We start from the raw sequence: 26,603 nt of genomic DNA on the forward strand, positions 1-26,603 counted from the left end.
ATCTCTGACGAAAGTTACTTCCTTGTCACGGAGAAGGAAACCATACCAACCACCCTTGGTATACATCTTGTAGAATACCAAGAACTTATCAACAATAGGCACAATAAGCTGACTACGACAATAATACTCGAAATGAAGTAAACACATCATACCCAACAGATGAACCCGGGTAATATGCAAATCGTAGTATAACAAAACATCACGAACAAACGTGGTAACATGAACACGGAAATTCCCATGGCCAAAACACTCAGAATACAGAGTTAGGTTGCCCGGAGGAGCATTCATGGTAGTGCTACCTCTAGGTGGGAACTTCGGCCCCCACAATGGAGATATATGATACGACGAGATAATAGTTTCATAGCTGGACCGATGCCACTTAATGACGAAATCATGAATAGAGGACCCCACTGGTTTTCTTCTTACCCTTCCTCTTGCCGGAATTCTTACCGGCTGACGAAGAAGCCATTAAGTACATAAAATACACGAAAATATGAGAGAAGTATGAAAAAAGAAGGAATAAGAGAAGAATGATAGGGAAGTAGAGAAAACAACCTATTTTATACTAATCGCCGGTGGCGGTTAGGGTTAAAATTGAGATTTCCAGAAAAACCGAAGGTCCAATAAGAAAGTGACACGTCAAGCGGGAAGTTGAAAAATCCAAACCAAGTGGGCGCGTAGACAACACGTGCGCACAGTTGAAAAGACCTCACTGACAAAGGCCCCGTTTGACGTCTGTACAGTCAGGCCCACTTGCGGTAAAATCTTATCCATATCAAAAGATCCAGCTACCACTCAGTTACTACTCAGACTTAACAGAATTTTACACAATGGTAGAGTTGTGAGGAAAACATCACGGAAATATCCACCAGGATGATACATAAGTATAAGAGATTTTTAACCCAAAGGTTTTCAATACATTGCGGAATAATACCCCAAGAAATACTCGGAATACCAATTCTTACAAATAAAACCTAAGCAAAGACACTTGATGGGGATGAAGCCTTGTCCAAAAATGCCGCGATAACTCACCATGGGAGACCCGAGGAATACACACAATAATTTTGGACCAAGCAACAAACCAGTTAAGATAGTCAAATTGCTCAAAGAAGTTGATATCCAAAGAAGGAAAAAAAAGGAAAGAAAAGAAGCACCCAGAAATAGAATGAATGAAAGTATTCATCTATCACCTATTTATACCCAGAGAAATAAATACGGTAGTTGGACAACTGGAGATTCGATCCATGGGTAACCAATAAAAAGCGGGCACGAGGTGCGGAAACAGAGAATTCAATACGCCGGCATGCAAAAACATTTATACCCACCTGAAGTAAATGAGCAGCAATCCAACTTGCACGATGACATCATCATAGCTAGATGTAGACAAGACAACCAGTAATTACTCCCAAAAGTACCCACATGCATAACTGTCGAAAACAAAAAACAAAGACATATAATAAGTCCAATATTCCACCCACAGAATGAATCGCGGAAGCAACAATGGACTGGGGGGGACTTGTGGGGTACGGTACCAAACACACCATACAAGTCAAAAGGAAGAACCCGCAGAAACACCATCGTCCGCAAAGGCGCCACAAGCCCACCGCGAAGGACACACTCATAATAATAAGAAGTAACAAAACACGGCGGGAGTACCACCACAGGCAAGTTACGTGGCACGATACCAATGCTCAATAACCTGGCAATTGTATGGATGCACTATGGACCAATGAGAATGGGCCAGCACAATATTTGCACAGAAAGAAAGAATATCACTGGCCAGACTGTCCAACCAATCAGGAAAGACCATCATGCTCAACCATGAGAATAGAAGCTTCTATTGAGTGGGACAGCTGGCCCAACCCTTCTCCTGCATTCGGCTATAAATAGAAGATGAGGTTTTACGGTAAAGGGATCCGATTCCACACTCTCTAAACTCTCTAAATGTATTCCGACCACTTACCATACTGATTCTCACGCCGGAGGGTGGTTATGAGAAGACTCCCTATTCCCCTTCTCGTAATGAGCTCACGATGTTCGGTTTTGCAGGTGAATCGCCTGTTGGAACTCATTATCGTCCTTAATCCTTCTTAGGTGAGATATTATGTTTAACCATATCAGGTTAGACTTAGTGTTTCTTTAGGTCCCCAAAGTGGTTACTTGTGTTTGGAATCTGGCTCATGGAATGCTTTAAGTAAAACTTATACAGTTGTGGACCTCTCTATTATTCGTGTTACATAAACCATAAACTTCGGGAGAGAATATATAAGTGGCTGTGGTTCAAACACTTTGAAAACTTAATCGTTAAGTCCATGTCTCGTATCTTTTGTGTACTTATTCATTCCCATTTCTCAAATGTATTACATTCCCGTTTCTCAAATGTATTCACCTTCTCTTGTTTAGTTTGGTGACAACAAAATAAAATACGTTCAACTCCTAGTTAGACATTGACTCAATTTTCTTTTTAAGTGTTTGTGGTTTAGTTAGGTCCTGAGGTATATCTAGGGCGTTAAAGCTGATTTGATAAAGGTTGAATGGAACGCCACTCTCTTCATGGGGTAAAGGATGTTAAGGCATGATGGGGTTAAAGTTTTAAAAGGCTGTAAAATCTTCTACACTCACACACAATATTAAGAATTTTTTTAAATATAACTAAAAGAGTTAAACGGGGTTAAACTATTTTCCTTAGTCGAGATGGAGTAATAATAAATGAAGGGAATAATACGATGTTTACGTGATACTAAGAGACATGAGTATTTTATGTGGCCTTGCACATCATGTAGTCAACTATAAAAATAAAATAGTTAGATCAATATATTTAGTAATAATATATTCTAGTAATAATATATTCTATCTTTATCTTTAAAAAGAAAAAGACAATTAGTGAACTAATATTTGGATTTGGATTTGGATTTGGATTTGGATTTGGATTTGGATTTGGATTTTCCTCCCTCCCATTTTGGTTTAGTAATGCAAATATACCCACCCATGAACACACACCCCCACACGGCTCATCATTCAATCCCTGTGATGTAATTGTTTGTTGGTTCATCTTTTTTAACCTAACGCTTATCCAATTCCCCAAATCTCACTCGACTCAATGTATATCTATATCCTTCACCTCCTCCTCCACAATTATTATTATTATTATTATTATTATTATTATTTATTCAGTCACCTTCATCATAGACTTGCGTGCCCCTTACTCTTTATATTATTATTATTATTATTATCATTATTAACCGACGATCATTTCATTTCGACCACCAAAACCCTTAACTGATTCATATTCATATTCATATTAATAATAATGGAGGATGATTCAAATTCAAATTCAAATTCAGTTGCTAGCAGACGCCTTACTGCAATTCAAACTCATATTCGGAACTCCACCAACTCCTTCTTCTCCTCCTCCTCCTCGCAGATTCAACTTAATGCTACTGCCGGTGAATTCGTTGACGGTAATCATTAATTTCTTTCCTTTCTGATTACTCTATCCAACTACCAGTAATAATAATAATAATAGTAATGAAATTGCAAATTATGTTTATCATAAAGAGATCCGTCCGTCTTCAACTTAATTGTTGTGAACAAGTATCAATCAATCAATCATACCCAGTGAACAAGTAAAAGTGAGCTATTTATTATATTTTATTTGATGCTAGTTAGTTAGTTAGTTAGTTAGTGCCCTAGGTACTTTTAGGTGAACAATATAACCAACTAATCAACAGTCATAGCAATAGCAAACACATGAATATCTCCGGATCACGACTCTTTTCTTTTATTTTAAAACTTGCGGACCGACTATCTGTTTGATCAGTTTAAGTTGAACAACTTCGCAAACATACTGTGACTTAATATCTACTAATTCAAACAACTAGATAGACATACTAGTAAACTAAACCTATCTTTTGACTTTCTTTTACCCTTTGACTTACACAAATTGATTACTTAAGATTCACCTTCAATATACCATGTTCTGCAGATCGGAGATATAGTGTTGTTCTTCCGGAAAAACTAAAGTCCGGAAAGTGGAATGTGTACAGGTTGTTAGATACATACATACATACCAGTAAACAATTTTATATTATTCATGTAACTGACATCAGAGTCATGGCAGATCTGCACATTCTCCTCTGAAGCTTGTTACCAGATTCCCTAATCATCCCGAGATTGAAACGTTGCATGATAACTTTGTGTGAGCCTCAATCATATTCCCTGTTGAAATTAGATTAAACATTTGTTGTATTCACATAAAGCCTACTGTTTTCAGACACGCCGTTGATACATTCCCGGATTACAAGTACCTAGGTTCACGTGTACGAGTAGATGGAACTGTTGGAGAGTGAGTGTATTAATGATATACATATACTTCCGGTATTGGTGGTTAAAGTAGCTATTAACATATATATTAAACTTGTACCTGAAGGTACAAGTGGATGACATATGGAGAAACAGCCACAGCTCAATCTGCAATAGGATCTGGTCTCCTGTATCATGGATTATCAAAAGTATGTACATTTGTTTTGTTTTTTTTTTCTCTTAATTTACTTATTCTCATATATACTGAGTGGTTGTTTTGGTGCAGGGAGCACGTGTAGGACTTTATTTTATAAACAGACCCGAGTGGCTGGTTGTTGATCACGCATGTTCAGCATACTCGTATGTTTCGGTGCCTTTATATGACACTCTTGGTGTGTAAGTGTGCTTTGGTAAATAAAAATCAAATTAAATGTAAATCGTTTAATACTCCTGCTTTATGTAGGTCCTGATGCTGTTAAGTATATCATAAATCATGCTGATGTGCAGGCCGTTTTTTGTGTGCCAAATACATTGAATGTTGTAAGTTAGATTTATATCCAAGATCACATTTGTATGAAACTTTCTTCCTTGAAGAGTTGATTGTTTTCTTAACTTGCAGTTGTTGAGCTTCTTATCTGAAATTAGTAGTGTACGCATAATAGTGGTATGTTTTCTAAATCAATCATTTGTTGATATAAATGTCACTTTGCTATTTAATAATATTAAGTTCTGATATCCATGTGGCAGGTTGTTGGGGGGACTGATGAACACCTTCCCTCACTTCCAGCAACATCGGGTGTTCAACTTGTATCATATTCAAAACTTGTCAGCCAGGTTAGTTCAAAGTTTTATTATATTTGTTTAACTAGAAAACTGTGCAAATGGTCCCCGTGGTTTGCGCATATTGCAAGCTTGGTCCCCTTATTTTAAAAACGGTAAACTTAGTCCATACATTCACATTTAGTCCCCACTCCCAACCGTCACTCCTGTTTAGTTTTAACGAAAAAGTAATATCATGAGGAATTCGTGTGAGGGTAATTTTGTCTTTTCAAATTTGTAACCCTAATAAAATACTCTTTCAAACTACACAACTCCTAGTGTCAACTTCATCACCTTCTATCAGTGCAAAATCGAAGGTTTAATGCATAATCAAAGGTGGTAACGGCGACTTTGGGAGTTCTGGAGTTTGATAAGAGTATCCTCACATGAATGGAATGTTTGAAAAGACACAATTACCCTCACATGAATGGCGCATGACATCATTTTTATTAAAACTAACTCAGATTAACAGTGGGGGGTAAATGTGCAACCATTTCACAAATGTTTGGACTAAGTTTGCAATATTTATATCTTGGAACAAAAACTTGCAATATGCTCTCATACAACGGGGACCATTTCCACAACTTTTATTGTTTTAACTGATGATTAATAAGTGTTAACCTTTCTAATATTATTTGCAATTGATTTTCATGTAGGGTCATAGTAATTTGAAACCTGTTTGTCCTCCAAAAGCAATTGAAATTGCTACGATATGCTACACAAGTGGCACTACTGGAACACCAAAGGTGGCGTTTTTTAGTTTTACTTATATTTACAGGCTTGACTAGAGAAAAATTTATATCATTTTACTAATGCTATATGTGCAGGGTGTGGTTCTTACACATGAAAATCTGATTGCAAGTGTTGCAGCCTCGACCCTGATGATTAAGTTCTACTCATCAGACATGTGTGCTTCTATTTCATTACTAAATATATTGATCATTGCTTATTAAGTTTGGCAAGTTAGATCTGTGTATGAGTTAAATTATTGATTGGTGAAAGTTGAATTCTAACCTGTTAAAATGAAAACGGGTCGAAAGTCGCTTTCAATGTACTTAAAATGCATAACAGCCTTTTGCTTTATTAATTGTTTATTTTAATTGCTATTTTGGACAGTTATATATCTTATCTTCCGTTGGCGCATATCTACGAGCGAGCTAATCAAATTATGTCAGTATACTGTGGTCTTGCTGTTGGTTTTTACCAAGGGGTATGTGTCACATTTGTTGCTTGATTTTAGTTTTATAATTGAGATCTACTATTCCTTCTGTTTGCATAAATGTTAAATATATATGATGGTGTGCATTAGTGATGCCAATTTTGATCCATATACATTGGTCTATTAGGATTATGTTTTATCTGTAGTGGATCTTATGGATTTAGCTAAAAAGAAAATGGGTCAAAGGGGCCAAACAGGTTGAAAGTTATCACAAGTGTATTCAAATGCATAAATGAGGAGGTGACAGTTTCTGTCACGAATCGAAACTCACACGAAACTTGTTTAACCATTTTAAACAGGCAGTCTTTTGGTTTTACTAAAACAGATTAGATTGTTTATGTTATAATAAAGTTTTTGTACATATATTTTGGCACTTTTTCTTATTTGTCTGTGTTGTGTGTAGGATAATTTAAAATTGATGGACGACTTGGCGGTTCTCAGACCAACAATTTTCTGCAGTGTTCCTCGTCTTCACAATAGAATATATGCCGGGTACACCCATTTCAAATACACAATTAAACCATTTTATTCTAAATGTTAAAGCTTGCTGTGTTGTTTTCGTATAGGATTGTGAATGCTGTAAACACGTCAGGGGTTTTAAAGCAAAGATTATTTAATGCTGCATACAATTCCAAGAAGCAGGCAATAATGAGTGGTATGCTTTCATCTCTATATGTCTATACTAGCAACATTGCATTTAAAAATAGTTGAAGATCATGAAATATTTCTTCAGCTTTCAATTTCATTGATCAAATTTTGTAAATATATACACATAGGGAGCATATCACAGTACCTATCGAATTTGCAGTTTAGCTTAAAATAGACTTGCAATTAATCTTTAATATCTTAAGATGTAGTTATCTAGGATTCTAGGTTTTATGATTATAGCAAAACTCTAGCTACTTAGAACTTAAATCCCTAACAAAATAATAATTATGATGATAATGTTAATAACAATAAAGAGATGCAAACGAAATACAAAATCAGGCCTGTTTATTAAACAGAAATCATCTCAAATCACTTATTTAAAAAAGAAATTATTACTGTTGAAATAGTATAATATTTGTAATCATATCTAAGGTACTGTTAAAAGTTTGAGACGTTAAGAATATGATTGTGTATGTGTAGGTCGAAAGCCATCACCAATTTGGGATAGATTGGTATTCAATAAAATAAAGGCAAAAATGGGAGGGCGGGTTCGTTTCTTGGGCTCAGGTGCTTCACCTTTATCTCCTGATATCATGGACTTTCTAAAAGTGTAAGTTAAATAATCTATTCTATTCATACTATCTTTTACTTTACTAACTAATAATCGTGAACATTTGTCATTATTGAATTAAATATTACAGATGCTTTGGGTGTCAAGTTATTGAAGGTTATGGCATGACTGAAACTGCATGTATCATAACTGTCATGGAAGATACTGATAACTTGACTGGCCATGTTGGTTCTCCTAATCCTTCATGCGGTCAGTTTTTTCTTTTTCCTATTCTTTTTTATAATAAACCAGCAAATGCAGTATTTTCTAACTCTGTTTTTTTTCAATTTTGAGCATCTTTTCAGAAGTAAAACTAGCTGATGTTCCTGAAATGAATTACACTTCTGATGATCAACCGAACCCTCGAGGAGAAATCTGTGTGAGGGGGGCTAGTGTTTTTCAAGGCTACTACAAAGATGAAGTCCAAACGTTTGTAACTAACTTAAATTTCTGTTTTGGAAAATGAAACTGTGTTGGTTTGTTTAACTGATTTGATGTTTGAAATGATTGAGCAGAAGAGAAGTAATTGATGATGAGGGCTGGCTTCATACAGGGGACATTGGTATGTGGTTACCTGGAGGCCGCCTTAAAATTATTGACAGGTAAAGCTCATTATAAACTCTCAAATAATTTGAGGTATGTATTTGTGATTATAGTTTTATATCCAACATAACGTATATTGTTATTTTTAATAAGATAATACCACATTACCCACATATAATGTATATCACGTAGTTATATATCTATTCTATAAAATAAAAGGATACGTGTTAATATCCAAAAAAAAAGTGATTATATTTACATAATTAATTGGCCTGTTTACACCCCTATTTGCAATGATGGTGTTTGTGCACTGAATTTTGATAATCTATTCAAAGTTTATTTTTGTTTGCGACAGGAAAAAGAACATATTTAAGCTGGCACAAGGAGAGTACATAGCACCTGATAAAATTGAAAATGTATATGCTAAATGTAAATTTGTTGCTCAGTGTTTTGTGTATGGTAAGAAACTAATCATCATATTGCTATCAAAACACTCGTTAGCTACTTTTATAATGCGGACTGTTCATGTCTGATATAGGTGACAGCTTGAACTCATCTTTGGTAGCAATCATATCTGTTGATCCAGACGTAATGAAGGAATGGGCGGCATCTGAGGGCATAAAGGTACTTTCAGCTCTACTGCTTTAAAAATAGTTTTTGGTTGTAAGATTTATGGAAATGCGTTTTATGCAGTATGATGATTTAGGACAATTATGTAATGATCCAAGGGCAAAGGCAGCTGTTTTAGCTGAAATGGACGCTGTAGCCAGAGAAGCTCAGGTGATTTTGACAGTTAGTTTCAGTCTCACTTTTGAGTTTAATATATTTTTATCACATCTGATATAAGTATCTTGTTTTCTGCAGCTGAGAGGCTTTGAGTTTGCAAAAGCTGTGACCTTAGCGCCAGAGCCATTCACTGTGGAGAATGGTCTTCTTACTCCAACCTTCAAGGTATTGTTATCATTGTTTATCTTAGATCTTTACATAATGGAATATATTATCATTTAGGGTTTATTAGTATGAGCCCACGGGGTCCAACTTAGGTTTATAGTGTTTCTTATGATCTTTACACAATAATAAGACAATCTTTAGCAATCATCATAAACAAAGTCTCTTAGCCACCCAATAAAACTTTAACTAGGGCCGTGGGCTCATACTAATAAACCTTAAATAATCATATAATCCAATACTCATCACAAGCAAATAAAAGAGAAATAAATTTTTAAGGAGTTGGGGTATGCATTTGTTTCAGGTGAAGAGACCGCAGGCAAAGGCGTATTTTGCAAAGGAAATATCGAACATGTATGCAGAGCTCTCAACAACGGATCCCACCCTTAAACCGCTATGAGGTTGAATTACATTTGGATGCTATCTTGTAAAGGACCATTTTTATTAGTGAACCTTCTCTTTTTGTTTCTAGTAACTCACTCGCATTTGTTTTTGCTGTTTAAAAGGGAATTAAAAAAAAATGCTTTTTTTAGAGAGTTATTTGATCATCCTTCAAATGGCTCAGATCTCGTAGGTTCTCACGTTTTTAGCCTCAATATTAAATCACCTTAAATCTAAAAATTTATTAGAAATAATGATGAAGGAAAAGTAAAATAAATGAGCAAACTTGGTGCATGATGCCCTCACTTGCGTCAAGGGTAAGTCGGACCAACTTTGGGCTTGATGCACGCATCTGATCTGCATTTATGTAAGGGTTGTGTTTGTCACTTGAACCCATGCGCCGTTCCAGGTCGCATAATAGCTTACAAGGTAGCTCCAAAGTCAGTCGGCCCCAAAGTAAATATAAATGATGATGTGTTTTCAAGATCCAAAGGTGATACATCCATTAAAGATTTCAATGACATCATCTTGTCCAACTCGTGATCTTCCATCACATTTTGTTTGTATATGAAGAAATATCCTTCTTCAAGTAACTTAAATCCCACCCCTTGATGTCTTACCTTCTCCAGAAGAACTTAAATCCCACCCCTTGATGTCTTACCTTCTCCAGCTCCTTTGTCAACTCGCTCACATTGCTAGATGGATTCACCTCCGGTGCAATCTTTTCCCCACATTTTTACATAACATACACCTTCATCTTCTTCATGTTTAAACCACGAGGAGGCAGTGCATGTCATATCCACTTCCGAACCATATTTGGCACTCATGCAAACTCTTGTGATCATGCCATTCCCATTTGCATAAACAACTATTCTGCCTAACGGGATCCCTTCCATTTCATTCATCTTCTCTTTAATCTTTAGAACTGAATCATTCTTGTCCATTTCCATTGACACACCAGACGGGTTCACAATGATTTTCATCTTGTCGGCAGAAGGTGGTGAATGGGTTTCTTCGATGGTGGCTTGTGACGGCTGTTGAAGATCAGTGGTGGCAATGATAAGCTTAAGACGTGAGCCGTCTAAGATGTCGGGGCGATTGAATGTTGAGATCATCTGGTAGGGTTTTGCCGTCAAATTTTTGGGTTTGTTGTTGAAGTGGAATGCCATGTAGTTTGTCACCTTTTGTTTGATTTCTTGAGTGGTATCAAAGTAGCCAACTTCAAGTGTGAAGGACATGCCTTTGTCCGCATCATGAAGATAAGAAATTCAAGAACAAAGTGTTAGAAAATGTTGCATTCAATCTATTGTGTTGTTTGTTTGTGTGTGTGAGAGAAAGAATTTTACCGATTTGATGGTTGAAATATGGAGAAAATGCAAGGAATTGTGGTCCTTTGGCACTTCGTTGTAGCATGTGCCACTAGTGTAAATTTTAGGAGAAAATATGTGGCTCTCCTTACTATATTATATAAACTAGCTTAGTACCCCGTGTTATACACATGTGAAAAATCTAAAAAAAACGTCATATATATGTATGCTGAATATTTTAAAATAAATATTTTAAAAAATGTTTTATTTTTAATAACGAATAATATTACATTAATTATAAGGTATACACTGTTGTTTATTGAAAAAAAAAATCATACAAAGGCAAACAATATAAAATGATAACTTAAAACATTTTTTTAACTTAAACCATGAAACAAAAGAGACATATTAATAGAAACTTCATCATCTAATAAAGTCATGTGTTATATGCCAAAAAAATTTTACAACATCCAAAATGTCTAATTTCTTACAGAATCACTGAAATAGAAACAAATATATAACACGAGAAGTCAAAAGACAAAGACATTAGGAAAATTATTGTTGAACATTAGTTGTACCATTCAAAATAAATCCTCACCCAAACCCGCACGACTCACAATCTTTATCGAGTTTAGTTAAATCAACATAAAAAGCACAAGAGAAAATTAAGACTTAATGGTTATTCAACACTTTTTTAACAGATCACCCCATGAGTGTTACATAATAAAAAGTTAAAGTTCATAGCTTTACTTGCATGCTCCCAATGAACATACTATTAAATCATTTTTTTGAGATGTGCTTCCTGCATAAGAAATTAAGATAATTAGAACATATTTCCCTATTATACAATAACAATGTTGTCATATCATCCTCAGTCAAAAGTAGAATTAATTAGTAAAATTAGCATAATACAATTTTATTGTTTTGATTTAACTTAATACATTTAACTAAAAAATCTTTAAATGTAACTTAAACAATAATTAAATTAAAAATATCTTTATAATAAAATATACCTTTATTTATTTCTGTTGTATATATAATTTTATACTTCAATTTAAGATAAACATAATCATTATAATCAATTTTTTTTACTAATTTTACTAATTAATTTAGGGGATTACTCCATAAAATAGTAACCAACTTTGAAAGTTGTTCTAATTAGGTCACTGATAAAAACTTTTTTCCAATCAGGTCATTGAACTTTTATTTTTGTTCCGAGCCTAGATATTTTACCTGGATAGCAGGTAATATAGGTTTTTTTTTTTTTATTTTTTAATGTTTTTTACTTTGCATAATAACTTTTAAACTTTCAAAGGTTGCGTAAAAATGCGAAATATAATTTTAAAATTCCGAAAATTTGCAAAACAAAATTCAGAAAATTGCAATAAATTGCAAAAATTGAAAGAAAAAGCAAAAATGTCCAACTTTTATTTATGAAAATTGCAATAAATTACAATATTTTTAGTTATATTGTCAGGCAGAGGTGACAAATGGGTTGGGTTGGGTCGAAACGGGTCATGGGTCGGAACGGGTTAGGGTTAAAACGGGTTAGAGTCGAAACGGGTCACTTAAAAAAAGGGTTGTTTTGGTTCGGGTCAGAACTGGTTAGGGTTAACTGGTTCAGGTTAGAACGGGTCAAGGTCGGAACAGATCAAAACGAGTTTCGGGTCAGCTTTTTTTGACAAACGGATCAGCGCGTTTTTAACACGTTGCAGCCCGTTTTAACAGCAAAAGCTCGTTTAAGCGATTTTTCAGTTCGTTTCTGCACCTAACAGTTCGTTTAAGCGATTTTTCAGTTCGTTTCGGCACCTAATAGGTCGTTTAAGCGATTTTTCAGTTCGTTTCAGCACCTAACAGCCCGTTTAAGCGTTTTTTCAGTTCATTTCAGCGCTTAGCAGCTCATTTAAGCGATTTTTCAGTTCATTTCAACACTTAACAGCTCGTTTAAGCGATTTTTCAGTTCGTTTCAGAACCTAGCAGCTCGTTTAAGCAATTTTTCAGTTCGTTTCAGCACCTAACAGCTCGTTTAAGCGATTTTTCAGTTCGTTTCAGCACGTAACAGCTCGTTTAAGCGATTTTTCATTTCGTTTCAGCACCTAACAATTTGTTTAAGTGATTTTTCAGTTCTTTTCAGCACCTAACAGCTCGTTTAAGCGAATTTTCATTTCGTTTCAGCACCTAACAGCTCGTTTAAGCGATTCTTCAGTTCGTTTCAGCAATTAACAGCTTGTTTCAGCACGCGTTTCAGCACCTAACAGCTCGTTTAAGCGATTTTTCAGTTCGTTTCAGCAATTTGTAAATTGGATCAGCTTGCCTAAAATATGAGCACACAAGATCTTGCTCTTGTGGTTGTGGAAGTTGAATCAAATGATGAAAAGAAAATTGAAAGATGATTTTAATAATGAAATCGTGAAAGTGCTTATGACAAATGATATAATAGTTGATATACAAACAGCTGATGACAAAGCACTTATAACGGCTGCTGATGAGGTAACTTCTAAGATTTGTCAAAAATTGTGTTCAAATAATTGCATTATTGCATTTGCTAACATAAGACTTGCTAAGTTAAAATTGATAAATCAAGTTGTAGAACTTGACTAAGTAGTTTCAATATCTAAAGATGACTTGAATGTCAAATTAAATGAAAGTTTTTGAAATTAAAGCATGACTTATCAGATAAATACGCTTATGATGACAACCTGTTAAACAAATGCAATTAGTGCAAGAAATCATTAGACAATGTCAAGTAAACTGCCACAAATGGATTAAAACCAGTAAGGGTTTTCAAATGCTGTTGAGCAAAACCCAGCAATAATGTGAAATTTGGTATTGGATATAATCATATTGAGAAACCTTAGAATTATACTCCAATTACCCCTTACAATTGTGTTGATGAACTTGAAGTAGAAGAAGCAATATTTCAAAAATAAGTTTCATCAGTTGTTTCACTAAAACTTGTTAGTCAAGATGATATAGAGAACCGGTATCAAACAACTGATGCATCACAAGGATTCAAACCACTTTCATTTGCTGATCCAAGTGGTAAAACTCAGTTTTTTTAATCATAACCATTCAATTATTTCTCAAAACTTGAATGATTCAAACAAATTTTTGTTTCAAGATAAAATTAGAAATTGACATCAAACAAATGACTCATTGAATGGGATCAAACAATTACCATTACAACATTGACTGGTCAAAATTCAAGTGTTGACCATTGCCAATCAGTAGTTTCAAAAACAACTGATGATTCAATCAAAACAACTGACATGAATACACCAGCAGTAATAAGACGAAAATACCCCAGCAACATTGTGCATCAACTGAGTTAACTCAATTCGTCTACTCGGAAATCATGTTAGTTGTTTGTGTATGTATAATAATGCCCCTGAAGCTACACATGAATAACCTATAACAGCAACCGATCTCTTTGTAACCAAAACTTCAGCAGCAAACAGCAAAAAAAAATGTTTTCAATATCAACAAATTGTCGAACATTTATCTTCTATTTCTGAATAAAGTTTTACATCAGCTCGTGAACCATTAAACTCATATAAGCAAAACTGTCTCTGTTCATATCAGCACATCAGCAAAACGCATAACAACAACCAAGTAAATGATCAACAACTGTTTGTGTATGGATCTGCAACAATAAAATCTGCATCAACAGCTCGTACATCTTCAACACTAAGTACTCGAGAACAAGTTCTGCTCATGAATGGCTCTATTTGCTTGTGACAGCATCAAATGTACTCTTACAAAACTAACATTCTGAAGTGACCATTTTGCCCTTGTTACCCCTGTTCATGAAATAATATTTCAACAACAGCCATGTACTCGTGAAGCATCAGGATTGACGATTATGAATCTGCTCAAACACTTAACATCTTCTACATACAAGAATTTGTACAAGCTGCACATTTATTGATTTACCCTTGTCCTTGTTGCTGTAAATATGCTCGTTTAATCAAATTTCAGCATTGAAAGTTACCAAACACCCTTTGGAGCTGTTATGCAATAACAAATTGTACCAAACAACAGCAAAAGTACTTGAATATCCCTGCTGTTTTACCAATTTGCACATCCATAACTGCTCAAATTTTAGTTTGCCTCGATGAACTGTTGCAGCAACCACTCGTGACTAAAGTTACTACTCGAAGACATAATATTAGCATGCATTATCTGAAATATGCAGCACTGTTCATGAATGATCAAACCAATTTGAACACACAATTAATCCATATCAGCATCTAACTACTCAAACGAAATCATATTTGTCGATGACATATTCCATATCTTCTCGAGAACAAATGCAATACTCATGACATTAACATCATAATCTGTAATAATCATCCGCTATTGAATGAATTATCTGTTTAAGCTCATCATCTGTCCATGACCTGCAAATTCTTTAATTGATTATGACAAGTCTGCTCGATTACATGTCACATACTATCTGTTCGTGAATCATCAGTAACATTGAAGATTTATAATCTTAAATAGATTACTAAGATCGCTTCAAACCACATCAAAATTCATTAACAATCATAAATCATCCTTCAACTTGAACAATATAACTCGAATTTTAATTTTCCCCAATTTTGACCTAGACGAACTTAAGGCCTCAGATCTGAAATTAACATTTGATACACGGAATTTATCAAGGACATCTTATCATATCATCTCCAAATCAACATTCTATTAACAACATCTCATCAATTTCACCAAATAATCCGATCTAGAAAATCAAATATAAACGAGTTCAGCATAAGCAAACCGAAAACAACAAATCTGAACGAAACTGAACCTATTGACGTGAAATTGATGTTGAATATCCGAACTAATCAATTCAAGCACCAATTCAAAGAAACCATCTTCGAATCTTCAAATTTAATCCAAATACTTTCAAAAACCCACAAAAACTTCATCAAACTTCAAGTTTAACGTCTATGGCGGATTCTAGAGCGAATTGAATCAAATTCAGCGATTAGTATGAACGATTCGGTAACCTCGATCTGATACCAATTGACAAAACCCAAGCCTCGGTGCGGAAGCGTGTCGAACGGTGATAAACGAGCTTGGATCTTGGAACGATCTATAACATGTATTCACTCTTGAAAGATCTAACGGACGGATGTGGAGAGTTCGTTTCGATTAACAATCAATAATATGATGAACAATTGCAATCGAAACACAAATAAATAGATGTAGTAGTATGATTCCATTAACCGAATGTTTTACTTGAAGAACACTCATACATACATACACTTATACATACATACATACACACATACATACATACATACATACATAATCAGAGACGCTCAGCCACTAAGGGAGAGCTCTTCTCCGAGGGAAAACTCTCTAATGAAAACACGTAAAAATAAAACACATGACCTAATCATATATTTGTAGTGGTCTTGTGCCTTGGTCTTCACTCCATCCGCCTCTTGGATAAGACCAAGGAAATATATTGTTCACCAACATATTAATTCGTTGCGTCGGTCTAAAATATAAGATCCAACAGGGGAGAATAGATTGTAATCTTTTGATTATAGTTAATACATAATTGTCATTCCATATGAAATCTGTTCTTTAGCTTAAATGAATTCCGCTGCATAATTTGTTTAATTCGTATACTAATTGAATTAAAGTTCAAATATAATTTCAATTAAAGTGATATTAACTAATACAAAGAATTAGATCAGATGTTACTGTTTCATTGGTTGTGAATCATGTTCATTAGCTTAGATTTAAATCTTGAATCCTAACAACACCCATGTTGATCGATGGTTTATCAATTATTATCATTAGTGCTAGTAAGGTCTAAGGTCATATCCAATTCGCAAGACTTATACTGTCAAGATTGACAACTCAACATACAATTTAATGATGCATCTAAAACAATGAAACCACCTGAACAAGTTTACTTTGTTTCTGGTAACGGCACACATGATCACACCCCTCACAAATATATCGCTAATCTCGGTTTAATATATGGACCAACAAAAAGTGTGATAGTAACTCCCTGCCTCTATACAAAGTATGAACACAAAGTAATAAGCTTGTAAGCCAGTCATATCTCCACCATTAACCACCAATTGCATAAATACTAGGACTATGGATTTTGTTGTGGCTTATGCTCGGGTATGGAATAGGAATTATATAGTGACTTATGGTGGATGAAAACCAATTTATTCAAACAACTAAACAAACAATCAAAACTACTCACTGACTATAATTTACAACCAATACTAACTTTAAACATTGACTCTTTTTGAGTTTTTATGATTTTTTTATGCAAGTATCAATACATACAAATAACTAACTTGAGACATACTTACATTGTGTACAATGATCTATAAACTGACTATATTCAAATCTAATTTACCAGATTTCCTCACACAGGGTTAAAATAAAAATGCAAAGGTGAACAAGGCTTGTAAAGGGTTTAACAAACGAAAGGGAAAATGGTCAAACTTGGTTCCTATAAGATAGTGTAGGGTAGGGGGTATTATTTATGTAAACGTCAATATATGTGGGTTTCAACAGTCCTAATTCATGTAGTGCTATTAAGATCTCAAGATGCATATGCCAAACAAGTTCTAGATATCGTAAAACATACTGGTTACACTCAAATCACTCATATGACTGTGTGTGTGTGTGTGTGTGTGTATATATATATATAAATATGTGTATTAAATGTAGAGCCAACTCACACGCACTAGGAGGAAATGGGTTGCCGATAAGAAACGTGTGTACTCGTACCCTTAACTTATTATCCCCGTATAAATGATCCCATTTTAATTTTTCCTTTCTGAAAAACATTAGATGAGAATACTTTTGAAAAGCTTAAAAAATGACCATGACCAAAGACCTCTAACTTGACATAAATAACATCAATTTGCAATTTACAATTCTTTGCGCATAATCAAGGTACTCAAAAGCGATAAAAATTTAGCTTTAGCTTTTAAATAACATCCCCAAACTTGAGGTTAACATTGTCCTCAATGTTAAAGATTTAGCTTTTAAAAGAACATTAACAAGATGGGGTTAAAATATACTGATTTTTAATTTTAAATTTGGGCCCAATATGATGGTCATAACAAGATATACAATTACACTTTTAACAAATTAACTATCAAAACAAAAGAAATTATGAAAACAAAATCACTTGATATAGGTAACACATGTGCAGTATTGATGGCCTAGAAAAATTCGTCTTCCTCAAAGACTCAATTTTATCTACAAATAGTCAAAAGGTGTAGAAGCATGTTTCTCACAATTAGTAGATAAGGTCTTTTAAATAGTTTGCAAAACTATTATTTTTAACTACCAAGCCGAGTTAAATAAATTTTATAATTAAATTTGTTAAATGAGTAAAAATGTTAAAAGACCTAATTGACTTTCGTAGTCCGGGTGGACGAGTAAGGTCTCGTGAGGATTTATAGGAAACTACACCCACAAAGTTTTTAGTACAACAAAATATACACATACCTGAATTAACCATAGAAAAAGGAACATGAAAGCATGCTGAACAACCGGAACCTCGTAACTTATAGTTCTTTAACCAAAACACTTTTTCTGCATGGCATCCCCACACTTGGCTTTTGCTACAGTGGTAAGCTTGAAATAAAACAGTTAAACAATTACGAAAATAAAATACAAACTGAAAATAAAATCCGGGTTATCTCTTGGTCAGTGCTTAGTTTTTTATAAGGTCTTCATGCAGATCGTTACCTGATTTGACGGTTATGGTGGTAGAATGGAACATTTACCTACCGAATTTCCCATATAAGCTCGGTAGTTAGGTTGTTCGGCTTCTTCTGTCATGCTCAACATGTCTACTAAACAAATACCAACAGGGGTGAATGCACTTTTATCTTCAGAGTTTCCAACATGTGCTCAATAGTTAACAAGTTTAGCCATCTCCTTCATTCTTATCTTCGAAGAGTCAAATGTTGATCGAGGGTGAACCGAGCATTTTCCGACTGAGTTTCCGGTCCATGCTTGGTAGTTGAGGTGTTGTGTCCACACCTTCTTCTTTGTAGTTGACACATCAGTAGAACCAATATGGGTCATTCCCCTTTATTCTTTATCACTACCTTTCTCTTATGTGAGTTCATATAAACATCCCCAACTTTATTAATTTTATGAATAAGTAACCGGGAATGGTCAAGACAACCTGGGACTACTTCAGTCTCTGATTTCTTTGAAGGTATGTTGACTCGAACAAGGTATAAATATTTAATAATATACTCCAAAAGGTTTATACCCTCTCATTCAACATTGTAATCAACAACCCCAATCGACATAGTCATTGGATCTTCAGTGTAAGGCCCTGTTCTCGGTGTCCTACTTTGGCGTTGGATTTACTCATAATTACCGTTATAAATATCAGAGTTAGTTAAAACTTTCGCGAAATAATTAAAAGTCAACCATTCATTACAAAACATTCATAACTTGTCTTTAAAACCTAACTTAATGTATGGTCCAAAACATCATGACAAATATTCTTTGGATGCCAGTCCTTTCAAATCATGTCATGTGTCCCTCTCTCAAGTCAACTGCTTCAATCTATTCACATGCGTGCATACTAAAAGTCAGCTACGCTGAGTGAGTTCTAGTTAATTAGGCAACATACAATACATTCACATACTTACATATATACGTATCCAAAGATACATATATCATACTTAGCTTGTTACCTTTCTTTCACAGTTTTTCACTTTCATTCTTTCTTTCGTACTTACATACATGCAAAGTTATATGTGTTTTTAAGAACATTTCGCCCTATAAATTTCACACATATTATTAGGGTTTGTTCCCTACATTCGAATATATTAATAGGGTCTGTTCCCTACATTCGCAGATATTATTAGGGTATGTTCCCTACATTCGCAGATATTGTTAGGGTCTGTTCCCTACATTTGCAGATATTATTACGGTCTGTTCCCTTCATTCGCAGATATTATTAGGGTATGTTCCCTACATTCGTATAACCGTACCTTCATACTATCATTCATACGATTTCATACATACCCTGCTATATCATTCATACATACTTTTTAAAACAATTACATCTTCTAACGATTACCTTCCCTGGCGATACGTGGAATATCCGAAGATCGTTCACGTATCGACAAACATTCATTCATAACCTCATTAACTATCATATAAATAACATATGGCATAAACTTACCACATAGGCTAAGTGTATTAACTATTCACATCGAGTATGTACAAAGCCTTAAAAACATAACAAGGAAGTGGGGCTAGAAACTCACCTGTAATCGATTCCTTTATAATTTTTCGGGTATGCCCTTATTGAGCTATGCACGGCTAACTATTTAATAATTATAGTATCAATTATCTACTTCTAGCTATACCATACTTATAAGTTATTGTAACCCCTAGCTACGGGGGTTCGGGGGCAATGCCCCTGGCAGCGGGGTCTAGGGGCGACAGCCCCTAGCAGGGTCCAAGGGGCAGAGCCCCTGCCTTGGGTTATTTTCCTTAATAAGCCTTTACCAAAAACCTCATCTGAAAAACTGAAGTTCAATTATTTAATCAAATCGAATCCTCATTTTAAACGTTACCTTTCCTTATTATTTAATTACTTATCTTTAGCTCATATATCATATAAGTCCATATATATCGTTTACGTACGTATACACTGTTTATTTTTTGTTTATAATGGAAAATCACTTTAGTCCGTATAAGTTTTGGGCGTATAGGTCCTTCTAGCGCATAAGTCCCTATAGGGTGTAAGTCACTCTAGCGCATAAGTTCTTCTGGCTTACAAGTCCTCCTAGCATGTCAGTCATAAATATATGGCATACATATACATACACGCTGATCGTACTTACATGTTACATATACTTATGTACTCCATATACAAACACGTTACATACACTTATGCGCCGCACATACTTATATGTTACATATACTTATGTGTTGCACATACTTATTCGTTATATATACATATACGGTGAACATCTACTTATACGCTTAATACACTGAACATACTTACACGGTGTATATACATATACGCCGTATGTTCAGACCAGCTTTCTCTTTACGCGTTTTTTGGATTTTTCTTCGATTCCAGCGTTGTCAGCCGCCGTTAACCATGGTTGGCCGGGTTTTGATCGTTTTTGACGTTGGTAGCTTCGGGGTGTCCAGATATGAGCTAAGGTGACCCTTAAGCTCATTTTTGGTTGATTAAACACCCGCATAAGTCCTTCTAGCGTACAAGTCATCCTAGCGTGTCAGTCGTACATATACGGCATACATATACATACACGCTGATCATACTTACACGTTACATACACTTATGCTCTACACATACTTATATGTTACATATACATATGCGTTGCACATACTTATACGTTACATATACATATACGGTGAACATCTACTTATACGCTTAACATACTTATACACTGAACATACTTATACGTTGTATATACATATACGCCGTATGTTCAGATCAGCTTTCTCTTTACGCGTTTTTGGGTTTTTTCTTCGATTCTGGCGCTGTCAGCTGCCGTTAACCACCATGGTTGTCCGGGTTTTGATTGTTTTTGACCTTGGTAGCTTCGGGGTGTCCAGATCTGAGCTAAGGCGACCCTTAAGCTCATTTTTGGTTGATTAAACACCCGAATAAAGCTAGATCTAGATTTAAACGGCTCATTCGGCATCGCGGGGTTGCGGTGTCGGTATCTAATGTATTGGGTCAGCTGAGACAAATGATTTCTTACCTTCGGTTGGTCTTGGATCGTTGAATATAATAGTGTAGAGAGTGTTTGGCTTAAGTGTGTGTTTTTGATGGTGTAGGCTATGGTGTAAAATGAATGGAGATGGAAACGATTAGGTTTAGGGGTATTTATACTCCCTAAGCCCATGGACCTTAGGCCCATCTTTCCTTTCAAGTCCATAATTAATACCATCTAACCTTCTATCTTTAGTATTATATCATTAATATTATTCTACTAACTCAATTTAATTCTTCCAACGCAAATAGTATATTTTATTGTTATTCTAGAAATTTCGAGATGTTACATTCAATAACTGGAGGAATTGGTGTGGTATTAGTCTCCACAACCTCCTTTTTAACCTCATTCTCCAAAAGCCCCTAAACCTGATCATCTATCAATTCATCATCTACCACATCACCATTAGCCAACTTCTTCCGCTGTCATTTAATTTGGGCCACCTCTTCTAATAGTTGACTCATTAGTTCATCTTGGGCAACATTAGACGTTTCCTAAAGCTCTAACCTTTGGTTTACAGCCTTATTTTGAGCTTCTTGATCTCCCTTCATCTCCTTTAGAAAGTCCATAATGCCTAACATAGACTCTTCTTTGTTACTCGACGAATCTTCTTGATTTTTCTGATATCCTTTGATAGGTACCACCATGATTATAATATAAAGGGACTCATCATAAGAGTAGTCTTCCTCCTCTCAGTAACTTACAAAAGTTGGTGTCTTAGGTCTATCACTATCATATTCACTTGACTCATAATAGCACTGATAATCAGGTGAAGGTGGTTCATGATATGGAGATGAATGGTACAAATCAACATCTTCCACGACCTCATATCCATCGTATGGGTCATAAACCCAATTCCTAATCATTGTGAACTCTCGTGAAGTCTAGAATGCATGAGAAACAAGTTACTTGCACACATGAAATACAAGAATACCGTGAGTAATATCAAACAGACAAAACTGAAACCAAAAATTAAACGAAATACTAAACTAGCACTTTGCGCGTTGATTCCCCGACAACGACACCATTTTGAGGTAGATGTCGTTCACAATAAAAAACAAGTATTTCAATCACTTGAGTACCTATAACTAGTACGGGTAAGTAAGGTCGTCTCCACAGTGAATCAGTGGAAAGTGCAAGTTTGACTCATGACTTTTTAATTATTAAACTAAATGGACAAACGATGTCAAACATCTTTGAAAGATGATTTGAATACATACCACATGTAGAAGGATAGGTCATCAACAATTAGGAACATATACCTATTCCTAGCAGGTGTTCTGAGATAGAAAAGTCACCATGAATCAAATCAAGTGGCCTTGTATCTTGATACTTGACTTGGTTCGGGTATGGGTTGCTCTTTTGTTTCACTACTAAACAAGAAGCACACACATCAATATAATGCGCAATGAATGGAATTCCACATACCATGCTTGTAGTGCCTAACGCCTTAATCGCCTCAACATTTAGATGGAACATTCAGGCTGCCATAGCATCACAGCCCCCGACCATATACCCCGAGTAGGAGCCACGAACACGAGCATTGGTACCGGAGTTTATTAAAATATTTGGCAATGGAAAAATTCAACAGGACCGTAGATAGGAAAATCATCAGAGTGTAAAAACCCGTGATTCTAGTTTAGTAAACCAGGGATAAAGCCCATATTTATACAAACATAACTTTTATAGGGATAAACCCAAATTTACAAAACATATTTCTTTATTATGGTGATAAGCCACTTATTTAAGCTGGAGTGCCCTATGGCACTATTTCTAATCCTTGCTCAACAAGTCACCTTAAACATGTTTATAAATATTTCATATGTGGTAAATACTGGTGAGCATATTCATTTGTAAATGACACATTTTTACCATTACAACGTTAATATGTTTTTACATTTGTATACTTATAAATTGCCGAAAAGTACTTGTCACTCGACCGTATTCATGACTGTGGTCATATTAATTACTGGCTAACTCTTTGTCCAATAAGTAACGATATAAGTAAGAATTGTATACAAAACGCTACAATGCCAGAAGTAATCATCCTGCAAGTCTACAAAGACTTAATCACTTTAATTTAATGAAATTGTTTGAAAACGTTTTGAGAACATTTGGACTATCTTTGTCATGAGTTATACAAGTTTAAAATTTCAATGACAGGTTTGGAAAACCGGTTATCTCACAAAATGTGAGTTGTACAAAAACTCAAATGGCTCACCTTGCAAGTTTACAATTTACAAGCCTCCTGGTGTATAAACCAAAAATCTTTAACGATAATCAAGGGTTGGAAAACTTTACACGATGGAACAAAGCCTCATCTTGTTCATGCTGAGATTTGGATTAATGTACTAAAGTGTCGATCGATCGGATAAGTTATCGTTGCAGCGATTGGAATTATACCAGCTCTAATGCTTCAGAAAAAGAGAGAGACTGAGAGAATTTTGGACGAGGAATGTTGGCCTTGTTCAACCCCTTTTATAGCTGACTTTTAGCTCAGTCGTGTATTACTATAAGCCTTGTATTTATCCATTGTGTAGTGCGACCACCAAAAATACTAAGGTGGCTCTCAAGAGGCCTGCGGTGATGTGAGTGTGTGAAATGAAAAGTACGCCATCAAAGCGCCACATTGCGCCCATTGCATTTCGCTCGAGCCTAAGCCCGTGCTCGTACGCATCGACTGCTTTGCACCCTCTCTAAGGCTACCAAGCGTGTCTTATTAACAAGAATTTTAGCTTGTGAGCCCTCCTCCTTATAAGAAGCTCTCAAGTTTATCATTCTAGCAACATGAGACAAGCCATTTTCCTATTTCATCAATGCGGGACAAACCCACTATCCCATAAAGTACATTCTCTAATACATTGGTTGGGATTGTTATATTATCCCTTCCATATTTTAAATATCGTCCTTGATATTTATTGGAATTAGTGTGGATGCTTCTGTTTCATTTCTAATTCGAATTCCTAAGTATATTCTTGTCCGCATCTTGAATTCCACTTCACTTTGACCAGAACGAGTCTCTAATGAGATTCTTGATTTTCTATCTTCGATTTGTACAGGTTTCTCAACGAATTTCAAATTTTCATTTACCTTTATATCCTGAAGGTGTAACTTTAATGATTCATCAGCTAAGCACTTCCTTAAGTTGCTTACATGAAATACAACATCTATACCAGCCATTTCTTCTGGTAACTTTAACTGATAGGCTACTATTACAATTTGTTTAATGATTTTAAATGGTCCAACAAACCTTGTACTCAACCTTCCTTTCATGCCGAATTGAACTACTCCTTTCTATGGAGATACTTTCATTAGCACTTTATCTCCAATTTGAAATTCCAAAACGGTTTGTGTCAATGGTTCACATAACTATTCTAACGATCTCGTGTAGTCTTTAATCTTTCCTTGACTTGAATTATCTTGTAGGTAGTTTCTTGCACAATTTCAGGACATGATAATTGCTTTTCTCTAATTTTGTCTCAACACACCGGGGTTTGGCACTTCCATACATAAAGTGATTCATATGGGGTAGCATTTATTCTTGTATGACGACTGCTTATATAGGAGAATTCTATTAGTGTAAATGGTCATCTCAATTTCTAAAAAAATGTATTACACGTGCTCTTAGCATGTCTTCCAATGTTTGTATAGTCCTTTCACGTTGACCATTAGTTTGTGGATAGTATGATGTACTCAAGTTTATTCTTGTACCCATGGCTAATTGATAACTCTTCTAAAAATGAGAAGTGAAGAGACTATATCAATCAGATACGATGAATAATGAAACTCCATGTAATGAAACTATTTTATCCACATATAGCATTGATAATTGCTCCATTTTAAAAGTTTCCTTCTATGGTTGGAAAATAGCTGACTTTGTTAGTCTATTCACAATCACCAAGATTATGTCATGGCTTTTTCATGCTTTAGGTAATCTAGTAACAAAATTTATTGTTATTAGTTCCCATTTCCATGCTGGTATCTCTAACTGTAGAAGTAATCCTGATTGCTTTTGATGTTCAACTTTAACTTGCGAACAAGTTAAACATTTTGAAACATAATTAGCTATGTCCTTTTTCTATCCTATCCACCAATAGATATTCTTCAAATGTTTATACATTTTATCACTTCCAAGATGCATCGTGTATTTAGCTTTATGAGCTTCTTCAAAAATCTTTTCTGGTAGATTTCCTTGGATTGGTATCCATCTTCTTATGTTCTGGAATTTCCAAATTCTGTTTTCATATTTTTCCAGTTCTTTTATCATTCCTTTTAATCCTTCTAGATCATTAGTAATAGCGGCTTCTTGAGTGCTTCTCAACTGCTATATTAAATTAATTTGCAGATTTAATCTGAAGCACATGCTCATTTTGGTTTCTCATGATGCTTAAGGCTTAAAGCATCTACTACTACATTAGTCTTACTTTCACGATACTGAATTTCAGAATCATAATCACTAAGAATTTACATCCAACATCTTTGCTTCATGTTTAGCGCTTTTTTCCCCAAAAAGATTTTTAAACTTTTATGATATGTGAATACAGTAAACTTACTGCCATACAGATAATGTCTTTAGATATTTGGGCAAAATTATTGTTCCCAATTCTAAGTCATGTATTGTGTAAATCTCCTCGTGCCTCTTTAGTTGTTTGGATGCGTAGGCAATTAATTTTTCACGTTACATGAATACGCATCCCAACCTTGACTTGGAGGCGTCACAACAAACTATGAAATCCTCAATTCCTTCTAGTAGTGCTAGTATTGGGGAATTTATTAACTTTTGCTTTAAATTTACAAAAGTTTTTCTTGTTTGGGTCCTAATTCAAACTTACAGACTTACATGCTAATTTTGTTAACGAAACTACTATCCCGGAAAAAAAATCTTAGATGAAGCGTCTATAATATCCTGTGATGTGCTAAAAACAATCAATTAAATATTAACTAAATTAAACAAGTAATAAAAATTAGACTTAAGACTCAACTAAACAAAACACCGGCAAGTGAACCGATCAATTGTATTAAAGCTAAGTAAGTCCGGAATATCGAACCCA

At 34.9% G+C, this 26,603-nt stretch overlaps 1 protein-coding gene and 1 pseudogene across 1 annotated transcript; one reads left to right on the forward strand and one right to left on the reverse strand.

Moving 5' to 3' along the window:
- Positions 1-3,247: 3,247 nt before the first annotated feature.
- Positions 3,248-9,629, forward strand: LOC143619050 (long chain acyl-CoA synthetase 7, peroxisomal-like). Its single transcript, XM_077091078.1, has 23 exons — positions 3,248-3,461; positions 3,986-4,046; positions 4,121-4,198; positions 4,274-4,345; positions 4,430-4,511; positions 4,589-4,694; positions 4,766-4,842; positions 4,922-4,966; positions 5,050-5,136; positions 5,778-5,867; positions 5,949-6,028; positions 6,238-6,331; positions 6,744-6,832; positions 6,907-6,995; positions 7,469-7,598; positions 7,690-7,808; positions 7,904-8,027; positions 8,114-8,200; positions 8,497-8,600; positions 8,680-8,765; positions 8,835-8,921; positions 9,006-9,092; positions 9,394-9,629. Exons 1-23 carry the CDS (start codon positions 3,311-3,313, stop codon positions 9,487-9,489), a joined length of 2,121 nt encoding a protein of 706 aa, XP_076947193.1. The 5' UTR covers positions 3,248-3,310; the 3' UTR covers positions 9,490-9,629.
- A 321-nt stretch (positions 9,630-9,950) lies between these two features.
- LOC143619040 (ubiquitin-like protein-NEDD8-like protein RUB3) lies at positions 9,951-10,726 on the reverse strand (annotated as a pseudogene).
- Positions 10,727-26,603: the final 15,877 nt, after the last annotated feature.

Source organism: Bidens hawaiensis, unplaced genomic scaffold, assembly GCF_021521415.1.
Source record: "Bidens hawaiensis isolate Kalapana, Puna unplaced genomic scaffold, B.hawaiensis_p1.1 tig00002380_1, whole genome shotgun sequence".
Classification (NCBI taxonomy): Eukaryota; Viridiplantae; Streptophyta; class Magnoliopsida; order Asterales; family Asteraceae; genus Bidens; species Bidens hawaiensis.